General features: G+C 46.1%; 1 protein-coding gene across 2 annotated transcripts; it reads right to left on the minus strand.

Moving 5' to 3' along the window:
* Nucleotides 1-248: 248 nt before the first annotated feature.
* On the minus strand, nt 249-15,909 carry LOC112107362 (antithrombin-III). Of its 2 annotated transcripts, XM_024201022.3 has the most exons (7): nt 15,737-15,909; nt 9,974-10,352; nt 7,042-7,257; nt 6,549-6,686; nt 5,063-5,456; nt 4,446-4,510; nt 249-756 (listed from the first exon to the last, which is right to left on the minus strand). In XM_024201022.3, the coding sequence occupies exons 2-7, from the start codon at nt 10,346-10,348 to the stop codon at nt 583-585; spliced, it is 1,362 nt and encodes a 453-aa protein (XP_024056790.1). In that variant the 5' UTR covers nt 10,349-10,352; nt 15,737-15,909; the 3' UTR covers nt 249-582. The 2 variants fall into 2 exon arrangements, with proteins under 2 accessions (XP_024056790.1, XP_024056791.1); XM_024201023.1 differs by lacking the exon at nt 4,446-4,510 and having other exon boundaries at nt 664-756.
* Between the last annotated feature and the right edge of the window lie 910 nt (nt 15,910-16,819).

A 16,819-nucleotide genomic window follows, 5' to 3' on the forward strand; every position in this document is an offset into this window, starting at 1 on the left:
CGCCACACCCCAGCAGGAAGTTTGATGTGCCCATCAACTAGGATAAGAGTGGGCTGGGGAGAAACACCCATTTATTAAAGATTGAGGGCTCTACGGGACCAGCCTGCTCCTCTCTCATGTACTGAAAGGTTTATAACAAGGAGGAAACTGGCCATTCATATTTTAGCTTGCTGGATTTTTTTTTTAAAATGGAAGATGTGATCAGAGTTACAGTTGAGGCCCGAATGAGGACAACGATACACAACAAATCTTGGTGCAAAATACTGGGAGAATCCAGCCTCCTTTTAATAGAGAGAATGCAGAATGGGACTTCTTCTGGTGATGAGAGCACATCACCCTCTCTCGTCTGACAGTGACAGCAAGGGGGTAAACAGCTTAATAGGTTACAGTCCCTAAGTAAGGGTTGTGTCAAATAACAGGACAGCTGCCCTGAGAGAAAGTTGGGCCTTCCCAGGAGGCCCTCAAAACTGCTGACCAGCAATACTGCAGAAAATGCTGCATCGGAGACAGACATGGGGAAAATGATATTTTATTGACTGGATACCCATGTGGACGGAGAGGCTGGGACCTGGCCACGGCTCCTTAAGGGCAGGGATTGGATATTCGGCCCATGAAGATGATGGTGTTGATGGCAACTTCCCGGATGAGCAGCAGGAAGGGCCTGTTAGCATTGAAGATCATTTTGTTCATGGGAAACGAACGCCCCGAGATCATAACTACGGTAGAAGCTGCTGCCTCACTGCCTTCCTCATTCACCTGCCAATCAGACGGAAGATGGGATTAACATACAGTCCTCATGTACATAGGGCAGATGTGCATGCTGCAGCCCCCCCCTTACTTCCAAGTTGGCTGGGAGTGCATGAGAGAAAAGTCACAGTCACATGGCTGTGAAATGCTCACTCCCTCTGTGCAGAGCTCCCAGGTCCTGCCGGCTGCAGGTGGTACACCAGGCTTCTCCACATGCTACCACAGAGCACCCACCCCCTCTGCTAACTGAGGATTTTCAAGGAGCGGTTTTAAAAGGTTTTCCCCCATTGTTTTATGGCTCTGAAGCACACAGAAGAATACACAAGCATCATCTTATGTGATAAAGTCATGAGACAGTCCTTTACATCTCGTTAACACTCGATGCATCCGGACCTAAGAGGCCAGATTTTCAAACTCATCCGCTTCCAAACTCTGATGTGGATGTGTAACCCCATGATTTCCAGCACATGTGTAAGTATGTTCCTGTGGAAATCGGAGGGGCCTATGCATGCCTGAAAAACAGGCCCACAAACCACCTGTGCTATTCTGATCAATACACTGACAATCCTGAATCAACAGGGGGAGGAGGGACTAATGCCCAGACTCTCAAAGGTTCTTGGGCGCCCGACTCCTACTGGTTTCGGTGGGAGTTCAGTGCCTAGATACTTTTGAGGACCTGGGCCTAGCTGATTTAGGAGAATCTAGAGATGGAGAAAGATGAATCTAAGTTCTAAATCTGCAACATTAGCTGCGGAAGCAAGACCAGCATAATTTTAAAGAATCCTTATTGAGGTTGCAGGAACAAACTGTCCTGATGTGTAGAAAGAATAGTAAATATGGCAGGCGACCAGCTTGGCTTAACAGTGAAATCCTTGCTGATCTTAAACACGAAAAAGAAGCTTACAAGAAGTGGAAGATTGGACAAATGACCAGGGAGAAGTATAAAAATATTGTTCAGGCATGCAGGAGTGAAATCAGGAAGGCCAAATCACACTTGCAGTTGCAGCTAGCAAGAGATGTTAAGAGTAATAAGAAGGGTTTCTTCAGGTATGTTAGCAACAAGAAGAAAGTCAAGGAAAGTGTGGTCCCCTTACTGAATGAGGGAGACAACCTAGTGACAGAGGATGTGGAAAAAGCTAATGTACTCAATGCTTTTTTTGCCTCTGTCTTCACGAACAAGGTCAGCTCCCAGACTGCTGCACTGGGCAGCACAACATGGGGAGGAGGTGACCAGCCCTCTGTGGAAAAATAAGTGGTTAAGGACTATTTAGAAAAGCTGGACGAGCACAAGTCCATGGGGCCGGATGTGCTGCATCCAAGGGTGCTAAAGGAGTTGGCTGATGTGATTACAGAGCCATTGGCCATTATCTTTGAAAACTCATGGCGATCGGGGGAGGTCCCGGATGACTAGAAAAAGGCTAATGTAGTGCCCATCTTTAAAAAAGGGAAGAAGGAGGATCCAGGGAACTACAGGCCAGTTGGCCTCACCTCAGTCCCTGGAAAAATCATGGAGCAGGTCCTCAAGCACTTAGGGCTGGTCCACACTGGGGCGGGGGATTGATATAGGAAACGCAACTTCAGCTACGAGAATAGCGTAGCTGAAGTCGACGTTTCCTATATCGAACTAAAAGTACTTACTTCGGGTCCACGCGGCGCAGGCAGGCTCCCCCGTCGACAGCGCTTCCTCCTCTCGGCGAGCAGGAGTTCCGCAGTCGACGGGGGAGCGCTTCTGGGATCGATCTATCGCGTCCAGATGAGACGCGATAAATCGATCCCAGAAGATCGATCTCTACCCGCCGAATTAGGCGAGTAGTGTGGACCAGCCCTTAGAGGAGAGGAAAGTGATCAGGAACAGTCAGCATGGATTCACCAAGGGCAAGTCATGCCTGACTAACCTAATTGCCTTCTATGATGAGATAACTGGCTCTGTGGATGAGGGGAAAGCAGTAGACGTGTTATTCCTTGACTTTAGCAAAGCTTTTGATACGGCCTCCCACAGTATTCTTGCCAGCAAGTTAAAGAAGTATGAGCTGGATGAATGGACTATAAGATGGATAGAAAGCTGGCTAGATCGTCGGGCTCAACGGGTAGTGATCAACGGCTCCATGTCTAGTTGGCAGCCGGTATCAAGCCGAGTGCCCCAAGGGTCAGTCCTGGGGCCGTTTTTGTTCAATATCTTCATTAATGATCTGGAGGATGGCGAGCGCTACACCCTCAGCAAGTTTGCAGATGACGCTAAACTGGGAGGATTGGTAGATACGCTGGAGGATAGGGATAGGATACAGAGGAACCTAGATAAATTAGAGGATTGGGACAAAAGAAATCTGATGAGGTTCAACAAGGACAAGTGCAGAGTCCTGCACTTAGGATGGAAGAATCCCATGCACTGCTACAGACTAGGGAACGAGTGGCTAGGCAGCAGTTCTGCAGAAAAGGACCTAGGGGTTACAGTGGATGAGAAGCTAGATATGAGTCAACAGTGTGCCCTTGTTGCCAAGAAGGCAAACGGCATTTTGGGCTGTATAAGTAGGGGCATTGCCAGCAGATCGAGGGACGTGATCATATTCCCCTCTATTCGGCTTTGGTGAGGCCTCATCTGGAGTACTGTGTCCAGTTTTGGGTCCCACACTACAAGAAGGATGTGGAAAAATTGGAAAGAGTCCAGCGGAGGGCAACAAAAATGATTAGGGGGCTGGAGCACATGACTTATGAGGAGAGGCTAAGGGAACTGGGATTGTTTAGTCTGCAGAAGAGAAGAATGAGGGGGGATTTGATAGCTGCTTTCAACTACCTGAAAGGGGGTTCCAAAGAGGATAGATCTAGACTGTTCTCAGTGGTACCAGATGACAGAACGAGGAGTAATGGTCTCAAGTTGCAGTGGGGGAGGTTTACGTTGGATATTAAGAAAAACTTTTTCACTAGGAGAGTGGTGATGCACTGGAATGGGTTACCTAGGGAGGTGGTGGAATCTCCTTCCTTAGAGGTTTTTAAGGTCAGGCTTGACGAAGCCCTGGCTGAGATGATTTAGTTGGGGATTGGGTCCTGCTTTGAGCAGGGGATTGGACTAGATGACCTCCTGAGGTCCCTTCCAACCCATGATATTCTATGATTCTATGATCACAAACACTGGCTATTGAAATGTTTTAAAGCAAGTTTTATGGTTAAGTAAAAGGATATTTGTTGTCTCATAACTTTCCAGGACAAACAACTTTAATATTAAAGCAGCAGATCAGAACCGTCTAACTAAAATAATGACATTGAATTTGTTGCCCTGCCAAAACCCTGGATTCCCCCCACCCGCACCCCCATTCTTTGGCAGCCAGCCTTACAGGGTATTTCTTGTATAGGCCCAACAATGCTGTAGGGGTCTGATCCAAAGCCCTCTGAAGTCAATGGGAAGACTTGACTTCAACAAGCTCTGGCTCAGGCCCTAGGTTCTTTATAGACTCCGAACCACATGTTCTACTTTGTGCTGTTGGGCTTTGGAATTCAATTGTTGGTGGTTTTGGTGCCATATCTTCCCCTGCCACAGACTGGAACCCAGAAGAGTCACAGGCTTAGATCGGAGATGAGTGGCACAATTTTAAGTTTATCAGAGGGGAGAGGAGGGAAGGGAAAGGTTTTTGCTGTTAAAAAGACTAAATAAAAAGTTACATTAAAAGAAAAACTACAGGAGAGCACTGGAAAGCAAGGCTTACCTCAAGGAAGGCTTTGTGGAAAGCATCAGACACATACAGGTCTGTACGGCCCTCTGCAACTATACCTAAAAAAAACCCAACAAGCCATAAACAGACAGGGAAATTCAAGAACAGATTTTTGAGAAGACCACTCTGAGCACCAAAGCATTTTGATCTCACACCAGAGGAAGTTTGAGGCAGACAATCAACACTGATGGGGAAAGGGCAAATTAAATGAGGACAAGGGTCAAGCTAAAGATCCAAATTCTGCCCTGCTGCCGTTGTATTGGGCCCACAGTGACATCAGGGGAAATCCTAAGTGTTGGTATCTAAGGGTAGATTTGGGCCCTTAGCACTGAACAATTTGCAGGCAAGTTTAGTGCTGGTGGAAGATGCCAGTCTGACAACCCTTTCTCTGTAGATTCAACCCTGACCCACACAGGCCACCCCTAGGATCAGAGGGGACTTTTCCCCAGTGGTGACAGTGGATTTTGTGATCAAGACACTTGTGCACTGCTCAGTGGAGAAGCCACTACAATTCTAGCACTGCTTTCAAATACTTGGCGCCCCTCCACACAGTGCTGCTTCATTTAATTTCCCTCCCCCCACTCTCACAGGGGGAACCTGCCAGGACTGACCTGGCAGCTTGGCATGTTCAGGGCTGAAGAGATCCACCAGCCCCATGTGCTGCAGCTTCTCCTTCAGACTGAAGTTGTCTTCGATGCGGAAGCGGGGGAGGTAGACAGAGAGCGAGATCTCCTTCATAGAGCCCAGCCAGCTCTGCAGCCGCTCTGGGGTCAGGTCCCGCTCTACTTCTCCAAGAGATGTGCCCTTGGTGGGCAGGATGAGAACCATGGTGATGTCATCCCCTTTGTACGGTAGCTCCACCACCTGCACGTGGTCGCTGGGGACGGAGACATGACGGAACTTGTTCTCCTGATACATCATGGGGGTGGTACAGATTTGGCCGTCGCTTCTATAGAACTTATCCCTTTTTGTGTTCTGAGCAGGGAACTCTGATTTCCAGTGCCCCTGGGGGACCATAAAGACAATCAGTAATCAGCCACAGATCAGAGAATCCCAGCCCCACGCCCAGCGCACGCTGAGCCACGGGGGGATCAGTGCATTGCTCTCCCCTCTTTAAAAAGGGAGGCTCTCCGGACCATGCTTGGCTTCCCATTTGTTACTAGCAGCACCTCCCATTGTCCATGCTAGTGATGGGAAGGACTAGAGGCAATTTTGGCTGTTACAAAACTTCAACAAGGATTCCATTTTTCAGGAGCAAACTGAGATCAAGGTCCCATTGAACCTGAATCCCCCAAAGTTTTGAGAGAGAAGGAGCTGGCTCACCACTGTTGTGGTGAATAGTGCTTTGCATTTCTGTAGTGAACAATGATGTTAACCTCACAACCTCCCCCCCACACACAGTGGGGAGGAGGCTACGGATAGGGAAACAGACACGGAGAGGCTAAGTGACTTAGCTGATACCACATAGCAGCTCAGTGGCAGAGCTGGTTAGGGAACGGACAACTCCCCTATCCCAGAAGGATGCTCTTCGGCCCCCACACTATCTCCCTGAAACGGAATTGATGTACAGAACTCACTGGCTTGTCCCCAGTTGTGCTGATTGTTGACTGTCCATCTCACCACAGCTTGGGCAATGAAATCAGAGCAGTCAGATGTACTTTCTGGGCTGTAGAATTTGGAGCTAGATTCAAATTTCAGACCCTTGCCATATCTTAGGGGTGTTTGGATCTGGGATTTTGGCACAACCCAAACAGGTGCCCGGCACGGAATTCTGATCTGGATTCCAGACCTCTCCCCGCAACACAAAGATCAGGGATGGGAAGATCCAGGTTTTTGGTTTGGTTTGCACCCCTCTCTACCTTATAGTGAGCTTCACTTTTCAGTTCTCTGTCCCAATGTTGGTGTGTTTGGGTTTTCACTGCTGTCCCCTGAGTCATCACAGCTGACAGGTCTGAGCCAGCATCTCTGTTTCTTAAAGCTTCAGTGTGTCTGGGCTAGGAGAATGATCTACTGACTTCTCATCACCCCACCCAAAGCCTGGCTATAGACCTCCCCTCTCCCCAGGGGAGCAGATTTCCCTAGGGTTGTTTCCTGTACCTTAAAGTAAATGGTGTTGACCAGCACCAGGACAGTGAGGTCATCAATGCCTCCCTCAGGGATCACGTCAGTAATGCGCTTCTCGGTTTTATTAGCGATCCACTCGTTAATTAGAGTCCTGGACTGCTCCGGGTTTTCCTGGAGGAATAGACCCAAAACAATAAGTTACATGGGGATTTTAACACCCCATTGTCTCTCCGTAGGAGGCAGCCATCAACAAGTGGAGGGACATGTTCCCAGTGCAGACCGTGTGTTCTGAGCACCATGCTGCAGTACTCAAGTGAGAAACTTGTAAATGGATGAACCAGAATCTGAGCTTAAAGCAGGTTCGGTCAGTAGCAAAACTGTGCTGCATTCAAGCACACAAGTCATACGCAGCCCCTTGCCCCTGGTTCACAGCACCCACTAGGCCACTCAAGCGAGGTAAGGGAGAGAATTTATCAACAGCACAAGGATTTGGAAAGGGATAGAAACCAAAGTCCTTCGGACTCACTTTGAAGTTCAAGGGCCAGAGTTTGGCTCCGTAAACCACCTCACTGATGTTCTGGTAGGTCTCGTTGAAGGTCAGAGATTTCTCCCCAAAGAGACGATTGGCCGACACCAGCTCTGAGGATTTGTTGGCCTTCTTATAAAGTCGGCAATTCAGCTTGGCGAAGAAGAAGTGGATCTGATCAGATGTCTTCTCTGAAATGGTGTCAAACCGGAAAACCTAGGGAACCAAAGGAGAGAGAAGGAATCACAGACATGGCTCCCCATTTCCTGTAGCCACAGGCAGAGGGGACAGGCTGATAACTGTTCAATAACTCCACAGACACAGGGACACTGGACCACTCACTCCGGACGTGGAGAGAGCTCTTGGTTTGTTTGGGTTTAGTCACATGGAAACAGAGATAGGCCTGATCCAACCCCCTGGATAGGGTCTAGAGATTTGTGGAGTTTAGACACATCCACAAACTTTTCAGCTGAGCCCCCGTCTCTCTCTGCAAGAAAGCTGGGTGCAGCTGTGCAGAAACAAGGCTTTGAACTGTCCAGAATACAAACACTGTTTAACAAAGAAAATCATACGGCTGCTCCTCTCTCTCCTCCCCTTCAAAGCACAGATGTCTCCTCTCCCACGCTCAGACTATACCCTGCCCATCCCCCTCCCCAATTGCCCCTTTTGCCTGATCCCTTCTTTTAAGCCTCTACCTTACACCAAGAATGGCTTCACAATTCTCATTCACCAACCGTCCTCCCTCTTTCCTTTCAGGAAGCGAATGGAGTCCTTATGGCTGCTGCACGTGGAATCAGGAGGCCTGGATTCTTTTAAATCCTGGGCACTAGCCTGGGAAACTGGGAGACCCAGTTTCAGTTCCCAGCTCTGCTGCAGGATTTCTGCGTGACTTTGGGCAAGTCACTAAGGGTTTGTCTACCCAGGAAATGTTTCTAGTTATACCACCAGTATAGTCACACCACTGCAATCATACCAGTGTAACTATCCATGTGGACTTGCTTATTCAGGAATAAGAGTCCACCTGGGGTGTTACACCAGTGTAATGATAGTGGTTTAAATTCCTATTTACACTAACATAACTTTCCCAGGCAAAGCCCTAGCCTCCCTGGGCCTCAGTGCCCCTTCTGAAACTTCCCTACCTCACAGGGGTGTTGGGAGGATAAATACATTAAAGATTGGGAAGTGCTCGGATAGGACAATAATGGGGGTGCATCTAGGTACCTTAGACAAATGACTCCACTACAGAGGAAACTGATGTCAGCCGAAGAACCAGCACATCTGGCTCACAGTCCTGTGCCCAAAGCACACCTCTCACTTGGTTAGTCAAAGTGGAGCAGTACAAGCAAAATGAACAGAGCTAGAATCCCAATTATAATTGAGGGCTCAAACAATCTGCCATTCGGGTAATGGGTGGATCTTGTTTCTGGAACTGCCGCTTTACTACAGCCCATGCAATCATTTACTCATGAGGCAGGAGCACTTACCTTGCTGCAGTAACTTCTGCTTAGAGATCTAATGCCGAATACAAATGGGCACAAGCCATTTATATTCTCAGCTGCACCCCCCTCTATTGGCTTCTATCCCATGGAGTTTTCACACACCCTATGGAGGAGCCCTCTGAAAACTAACACTGCCATGGTCCCAGTAGGAAACTGGAGACCCTGAAAGTCACAAGTTACAGCCTAGTGACACATGCCTAAAGTGCCCTTTGCTGGCTATTGTGAGAACCAGAAAACCCTGCTCCTCACTTTGACTGCTCTCTGTGGAAGCTTTATTTTCAGTCTTTCCAAAGAGACGCTCATGCTACTGGAAGCTTGTTTCACTCAGGCCACCCGAGAGTCACCACCCGGCAACAACTGGGTGTGGATCCGGAGAATGCCCTTGAGCTGGCTCCAGGGAGATGCCTCAGGCACCTTTTCATTGATTCATATTTTTGCTAGTGGGATCTCTAGCAAAGTGAAGACACTGAGCCTGTCTTCCAAGTCTATTGTGAATGGTGCTAGCTTAGCTGTGCACCGTTGGAAGCAGTTGCGCATGTGAGCTCACAAGGGGCTGCATCCATCCACATTAGCATCAATGGGACTTATGCCATTGACTTCAATGGGAGCTGGATCAGCCTGAGGTTCATTAGAAGCACACTGGTGGGACCACTCAGTGGTTAGCACCATAGATTTCCCTAGAGCAGGCACAGGCTGATAACTGCACTGAGGGTCTCCTAAGTGCCTTGAGATCAGTAAGGGACTCGGCTTCCTGGATATTGGGTGATGTTGTGAATTTATTTTGTTTGAACACAGAAGTCAGTCTGTGGTCTCCACCCCATCCCTTATTCATTCCAGGAGATAGCCTTTGTCCGGCAGCATTTCCATGGAGCGATAGGAGAGTTATTTTCCCTTATCTGGATAGGGGCATCCAGAGTTTGGGCTGCTGTAGGAAGAGGGAGGAGCTCTAACACTAACCCCATGCCCAGGTCTCATTAGGTTTCCCTCAGTTTTCAGCACAAGAATGATCTATCCCTGCGTGTCTAACATAGCCTAGCTACACATTGTCAGGTCCACTAGGAGCCAAGCATTTGCCTTCTCCTCCATGCCCCTTGAAGAGTTTCCCGCTCCTCCATATGGAGTCAATAGGCCCGAACCCAGCGTGCATCAGAAGAATTTACTCCAACCACTGGAGCTAGAGGAGTTGGGATTCCCAACAGACCAGAGGAAAGCCAGCCTGGAGCTTCCTGCAGTGCTCTCCACGAGGACAAGTGTCCTGACAAGGGGCTTGTTTAGCCAAAAGGTCGGTCTCTCTAAGCAGGGAAATGTCCTGAGTGGAGGAGCCCGAGAGAGCTTTATCACCGACAAACAGCTGGCAGCCAGCCTTTAGTAACCTTGCTCTAACCTCAGTTGTTAGGATAGCAACTTGAAGAGGCTGAGATGGTGCCACTCACCTCCATGAGCTGCTGGAGGGTGTTACCGCAAGCACCGAGTTTGGTCATCGCAAAGGCCGTGGAGATGCTGAGGGGTGACATGAAGATGTTTTCATTGTCATTCTTGGAGTCTGCCAGGTATTTGTAGAATTCCGTGGCGAAGTGGGTGTTGGCCTTTGATAACTCCCAGACACGGGGATTAGTAGATTCTGGAATCTTCTCCTTCACTTGCTCCAACCCTAGCCCCTCACTCTCCTTCTTCTCAGGGTTACGGTAAATGCACATGGGATTCAGTGGGATATCCCTTGGCTTTGCAGTGCAGATATCTTCCACAGGGTGGTACTGAGGAGCTACTGCACCCCAGAGGCTGATGATCAACCACATGAATAGATGCATCCTCCTGAAACCAGCAAGAGAAGTTACAATCCAGCTGCAAGCCTTGCATGAGCCATCCCTCCAAATGGACTCATGGACATAACAGCCACTGTATCCATCTCCTCTCCAAACTCACTAGTCCCATTGTAAACTTCATATGGAAATCGTTCCATGCCTCAGGGCTGTCAATTAATCACAGTTAATTCACACGATTAACTCAAAACAATTAATCATGATTTAAAAAATTAATTAGCGTTTTAATAGCATGGTTAGACAATAGAATACCAATTGAAATGTATTAAGTATTTGTGGATGTTTTTCTACATTTTCAAATATATTGTATTCTGTGTTGTAATTGAAATCAAAGTGTACAGTGCTCACTTTATCTTTTTTATTACAAATATTTGCACTGTAAAAATGATAAAAGAAACAGTATTGTTCAATTCACCTCATTAAAATATGTAGTGCAATCTCTATCATGAAAGTGCAACTTACAAAGGTAGATTTTTTTTTTTTTGGTTACATAGCTGCATTCAAAAACAAAAGTATGTAAAACTTTAGAGCCTACAAGTCCACTCAGTCCTACTTCTTGTTCAGCTAATCGCTAAGACAAACAAGTTTGTTTACATTTATGGGAGATAATTGCTGTCCCCTTTTTATTTACAATGTCACCTGAAAGTGAGAATAGGCATTCACATGGCACTTTTGTACCTGGCATTGCAAGGTATTTACATGCCAGATATGCTAAACATTTATATGCCTCTTCATGCTTCGGCCACCATTCTAGAGGACATGCTTCTACGCTGATGACTCTCGTAAAAAAAATAATGCATTATTAAATTTATGACTTAACTCCTTGGGGGAGAATTGTATGTTTCCTGCTGTTTTACACACATTCTGCAATACATTTCATGTTATAGCAGTCTCAGATGATGACCCAGCAGATGCTGTTCATTTTAAGAACAATTTCACTGCAGATTTGACAAAAATGCAAAGAAGGTACCAATCTGAAATTTTTAAAGATAGCTACAGCATTCAACCCAAGGTTTAAGAATCTGAAGTGCCTTCCAAAATCTGAGAGGGACGAGGTGTGGAGCATGCTTTCAGAAGTGTTAAAAGCACAACACACTGATGTGGAAACGACAGAACCCGAACCACCAAAAAGGAAAAAAATCAACCTTCTGCTGGTGGCATCTAACTCAGATGATGTAAATGACCATGCGTCGGTCCTCGCTGCTTTGGATCATTATCGAGCAGAACCCGTCACCAGTATGGATTCATGTCCTCTGGAAGGGTGGTTGAAGCATGAAGGAACATATGAATCTTTAGCGTATTTGGCACATAAATATCTTGCGACACCAGCTACAACAGTGCCATATGAATGCCTGTTCTCACTTTCAGATGACATTGTAAACAAGAAGTGGGCAGCATTATCTCTTGCAAATGTAAACAAACTGTTTGTCTGAGCAATTGCCTGTACAAGTAGGAGGACTGAGTGGACTTTCTAGGCTCTACAATTTTACATCGTTTTATTTTTGAATGAAGTTATTTTTTGTACAGAATTCTACATTCGTAAGTTCAACTCATGATAAAGAGATTGCACTACGGTACTTGTATTAGGTGAATTGAAAAATACTATTTCTTTTGTTTTTTACAATGCAAATATTTGTCATTAAAAATAAATATAAAGTGAGCACTGTACACTTGTATTCTGTGTTGTAATTGAAATCAAAATATTTGAAAAATATAGAAAATATCCAAAAATATTTAAATAAATGGTATTCTATTACACCTCTACCTCGATAGAACGCTGTCCTCGGGAGCCAAAAAAAAATCTTACCATGTTATAGGTGAAATCCACCAGAGTGCGCAGCCCCGCCCCCCTGGATCACTGCTTTACCGCGTTATATCCGAATTCGTGTTATATCGAGGTAGAGGTGTATTAACAGCGCAATTAATAGCTATTAGTTTTTTTAATCGCTTGACAGCTCTGTTCTAAACATTTTCCTAGTCCTTAGCAGGAGAGGAGCTCCATGCTCAGTCCCAGCTCTACTTTATGTTATTGAAAGTTACTAACATGGGAAATACCAAGTCAGAAGAGTGAGGGGACAGTAAAATGGTCTTTTAAAGTGGCAGTCCTACAAGGTGCTAAGCGGAGGTGCCCGTCCAGTGCCGACTGCTGTGTGAGGATCTCAATGCACTTTACATTCATTAACAGTCACTGTGCCCCTGCAAGTTATGTCAGTATTACTGATCGGGAAATCAGGCCAAGCAGAAAAGGGGTCATCAGGTTAGCCAAATAACTATCACTGACTGATGGTCACACCTCTGCTTGTACAGGAATTATAAATCCCACCACCTCTTATGTTGCTGTGATCAGCAGTAGCATAGCACCCCAGCCTAGTGTAGGCACAGTGGAACGTGCAGTGTTTAGTACACCTGTTTGTGTACTTCCATCACTATGGTTTCTACATGCATTTTTACATGGCTTAACATTGGGTCTGATCAGATATCCTATGCACTGCAGCATACAGACCACACTTCTGTCTAGCTTGAAAGACAAGGAATGGAGACTTGGCTACTCGCCCACGACTCAGTACTCCATGGAGAGCCTTTGCAAAAAGATGGGTCTATCTTAGGTTTTTCCCATAGTGCCCATCACCACAGTAACCCAGCATGGCATACTTTATGGCTAGGTGCAAGCGTAGGTGCATTTATCTAGTGATTCCAGAGATACAGTTCCACTACCAGTGTGGCCTCTGGCAGTACAATTTTGACTCAAAGGCATTTAGATAGAATGGTATTGGGAAGGAAGGGTGGCTTTGTGGTTAACACAGTGGCCTATGACACAGAAGATCTGGGTTCCATTCCTGGCTCTATCACAAACACACTGAGTGAACTTGTGCAAAAATCACTTAAGCTGCGCCTCACTTCCTCATCTAGAATGGAGATGATAATCCTTCCTCTCATTTTTTGCGGTCTTTTCTCTTTAGATTGCAAGCTCTCCAGGGCAGAAACGGCCTTATTAGGTGTCTGCAGAATGGCTAGCACAATGATCTTGCTTGAGGGTGGTAGCCACTTTTATTATTTACATAATAATTAACAATGCCGTGGTGACAAGTGCTACAGAGATACCGAGAAACAGAATGAAGAGCTGCAGGCGAATAGCAAGGAAAGCTACCTGCAGCGCTAGCTTCTGAACATTTCATTCTCATTGGGAGCAATGAGCAAGGGGTCAAGGCAAGATTGAGATCTGCAACCAAGGATCTCTGCTGTGTAAGTGGACAGCCAGAACTGCTATTGCTTTCCTCACTTTTAGCCTACCATTTTCGCTGGAGGAGGTTTTTCTGAGTATTATAACTGCTCCACCAATAGTCTATAAGTGACTGATTTTGCATCATATCTCCCATTTCAGGACACTGGGAAGAGCAGCAGCAAGCTGCAGGCCTCAACTCAGCTCTCAGTCAACTGCAAGGACAAGGTTATTTACAGGCACAGACATGCTGTCTCTGATAGCCTAATGTCCGAATTTTCAAAGCTAAAAGCCCTGATAAAGTCACGTGCCTTAGTGCCTATCATCATAGTGTCTAGGCATTGCTTTTTCCATAACGAGGCTAAAGCTCAGATACATTCTTCAGGAGTCAAAAAAGCTAATAGAATGTTGGGAATCATTAAGAAAGGGATAGATAAGAGAAAATATCATGTTGCCTCTATATAAATCCATGGTACGCCCACATCTTGAATACTGCATACAGATGTGGTCAGCCCATCTCAAAAAAGATGTATTGGAATTGGAAAAGGTTCAGAAAAAAGGGCAACAAAAATTATTAGGGGTATGGAATGGCTTCCGTATGAGGAGAGATTAATAAGACTGGGACTTTTCAGCTTGGAAAAGAGACGAGTAAGGGGGGATACGATAGAGGACTATAAAATCATGACGGGTGTGGAAAAAGTGAATAAGGAAGTGTTATTTACTCCTTCTCATAACACAAGAACTAGGGGTCACCAAATGAAATTAACAGGCAGGAGATTTAAAACAAACAAAAGGAAGTATTTCTTCACACAACGCACAGTCAACCTGTGGAACTCTTTGCCAGAGGATGGTGTGAAGGCCAAGACTAACAGTTCAAATAAGAACTAGGTAAGTTCATGGAAGATCGGTCCATCAACAGCTATTAGCCAGGAAGGGCAGGGATGGTGTCCCTAGTCTCTGTTTGCCAGAAGCTGGGAATGGATCACTTGATTATCTGTTCTGTTAATTCCCTCTGGGGCACCTGGCATTGGCCGTTGTTGGAAGATAGGATACTGGGCTAGATGGACCTTTGGTCTGACCCAGTATCATAAGAACAGAAGGCCAGTGAATTCCACATACGTGGGGCCACCCCTGGCAATACAAACGTTACTGAAAGATGCTCAGATATCACTGCAAAAAGCATGGATGCAAACCTAAATAGAGCAGAGAAGATTGGCTGGTCCTGCCTTATTCCACGAGAGAATTGAAAGTGGTCATGTTTTAAACACAGATGGTGGAATTCTAGTCTGACTGCAGACAATGGCAAAACTCCCATAGGTAAGATTTTTTTTGTTTGTTTTTTTTGCACGCCCTTCTATCCTAATGTTGGAGAGGCAGGGTCAGGTAGAGAATTGCTTAATCAGCTCAAAATTGCAAGGCTCCAAGGCAGTCTCTTGCATTGATCATGGGAAGTTCAGGAGTCAACACCCAGAACGCACTTTAGAAACAACCTCCTCCTCCCCCACCAGAGTCAGGGTCCACATATCCCAGTAATTTTCCATTCCAGTACCTTTGCTCAACAACGTTGTCTTCTGACAAAGGGCAGCATTCACTAGTGTTACAAACTTATGGATAATTCTCTAACAAACATGCCAGAGGTGTGCTCCCTCCACACTATGCTAGAAGTAGTGCTAAGAAATCAGTCACTATTATTTGCTCAGAGTGCTTGAAAGCCTAACAAATATTAAGGAGCTTAACCTTTGTGGAATTGCTCCCACCAGAGTGCGTGCGTGCAAAATTCCCAGGCAAAGTAGGTGCCCCACTGAGGTCCCCAACCTGAGGCAAATAGCATTTTAGAGAGACGAGTGAGAGAAAGCCAGGACTTTCCAAGCCTCCTTGAAACAACTGCTCCCCACTTTACAGTTTAAGAAGTGAAGGGTTTGCGGGCATTCTAGTGAGCAGCAAGTGGCGTAACCAGGATCTCTAGGAAACCTAGACAGAACTCTACAAATACCGCCCCTCAGCACTACAGTCAGGGATCCCCGACAGACAAGCAGTCCAGCGGTGGCTGGAATGTGTAGATTTCTACAAAGTGGGATGAGTCCATGAGAAACCATGTTAATGAACATGAAAATCTCATTGGAAGCTAGCAGGACTGTGGAACCAATTCCTCTTACCTTGTGGTGTCTCAGATTCCTCGCCTACAGGACGTGAGCTGCAACGTACAGTGACAGGCACGCTTGCTTTAGAGCAGGGAAAAATCAGAGACAAAGCTAGTCAATAGTTGCTTCTGCACTGAATTTCTGCACTCCACCAGAGCTCAGTCAAGTCAGGGGAGAAAGGGAGGGAAGAGGTGGGATGTTGAGGTCAAAGGTTGATGACCGACCATGGAAGGTTAAGCAAAGAGTTGAACAAAGCAATGTTTGATCTGAAAAAGGTTTTAAAGTTCAGTTTGATGAGGGAAAGTTTGGTCACCTTCTCCACATAGACTTCAGGGCTCCCCAATTCTGGCTGATAAAACACACAGAAGTTTTCCAGAATTAAAATGATTGTAGATATAGAAACTTAGCTCAGGCCAATTCCTCTCTGCCCCCCTTCCCCCCACTCAACCAAATACAAGTTGGAGAAGATTTGCGTAGTTTACATTCTGCAGCAGTTTGGGCTAAATCACACACTTCTGTTCTTTAGTTTTCCCATTGGTAAACTGGGGATCATGATCCTTCACCATCTCACAACTGGCACGGATGGGAGCTGGGTGCTGATTTAATTCAACAACTCAGATGCAGTTTGCTCCATAAACATCGTTTGATTTAAAAAAAGCCAATCAGATCGGTTTTATCATGCAATAATCAGTAACATCTTCACAATAGAGGCCACTGCAAGAACACACGCGAAACCCACTACCCTCCAGACACTGCAAGACGCCCAGGATTATGCGTAAAAAACCCAAGTGTTTGTGAAGCACTGTCCTGTTTTCATTTCTGCCAGAGAGCAGGTTTTGGCAGAACCGGACTGTCAGCCAGAGCTGCAATGCAAGTTACTGAATAACACACAGATTAGTCCTTTGAAGGCATTGTTTGAAATGCCTCTCCATGGGAGATGAGCCATAAAGCTATGGTCTTTAGTACAGATAACCTACTAGAAAGAGGGCTCTAAAGGTTTATCAGACTGGTTTTCCAAGGTGCTGAGCACTGACAAATCCTATAAACTTCAATGGGAGTTTGGGGGTTCTCAGCACGACTGGATGGGGAGCGGGGAAG

The sequence above is a fragment of the Terrapene carolina genome, unplaced genomic scaffold (genome assembly GCF_002925995.2).
Source record: "Terrapene carolina triunguis isolate 2854851 unplaced genomic scaffold, T_m_triunguis-2.0 Scaffold210, whole genome shotgun sequence".
NCBI classification, from domain to species: domain Eukaryota; kingdom Metazoa; phylum Chordata; order Testudines; family Emydidae; genus Terrapene; species Terrapene triunguis.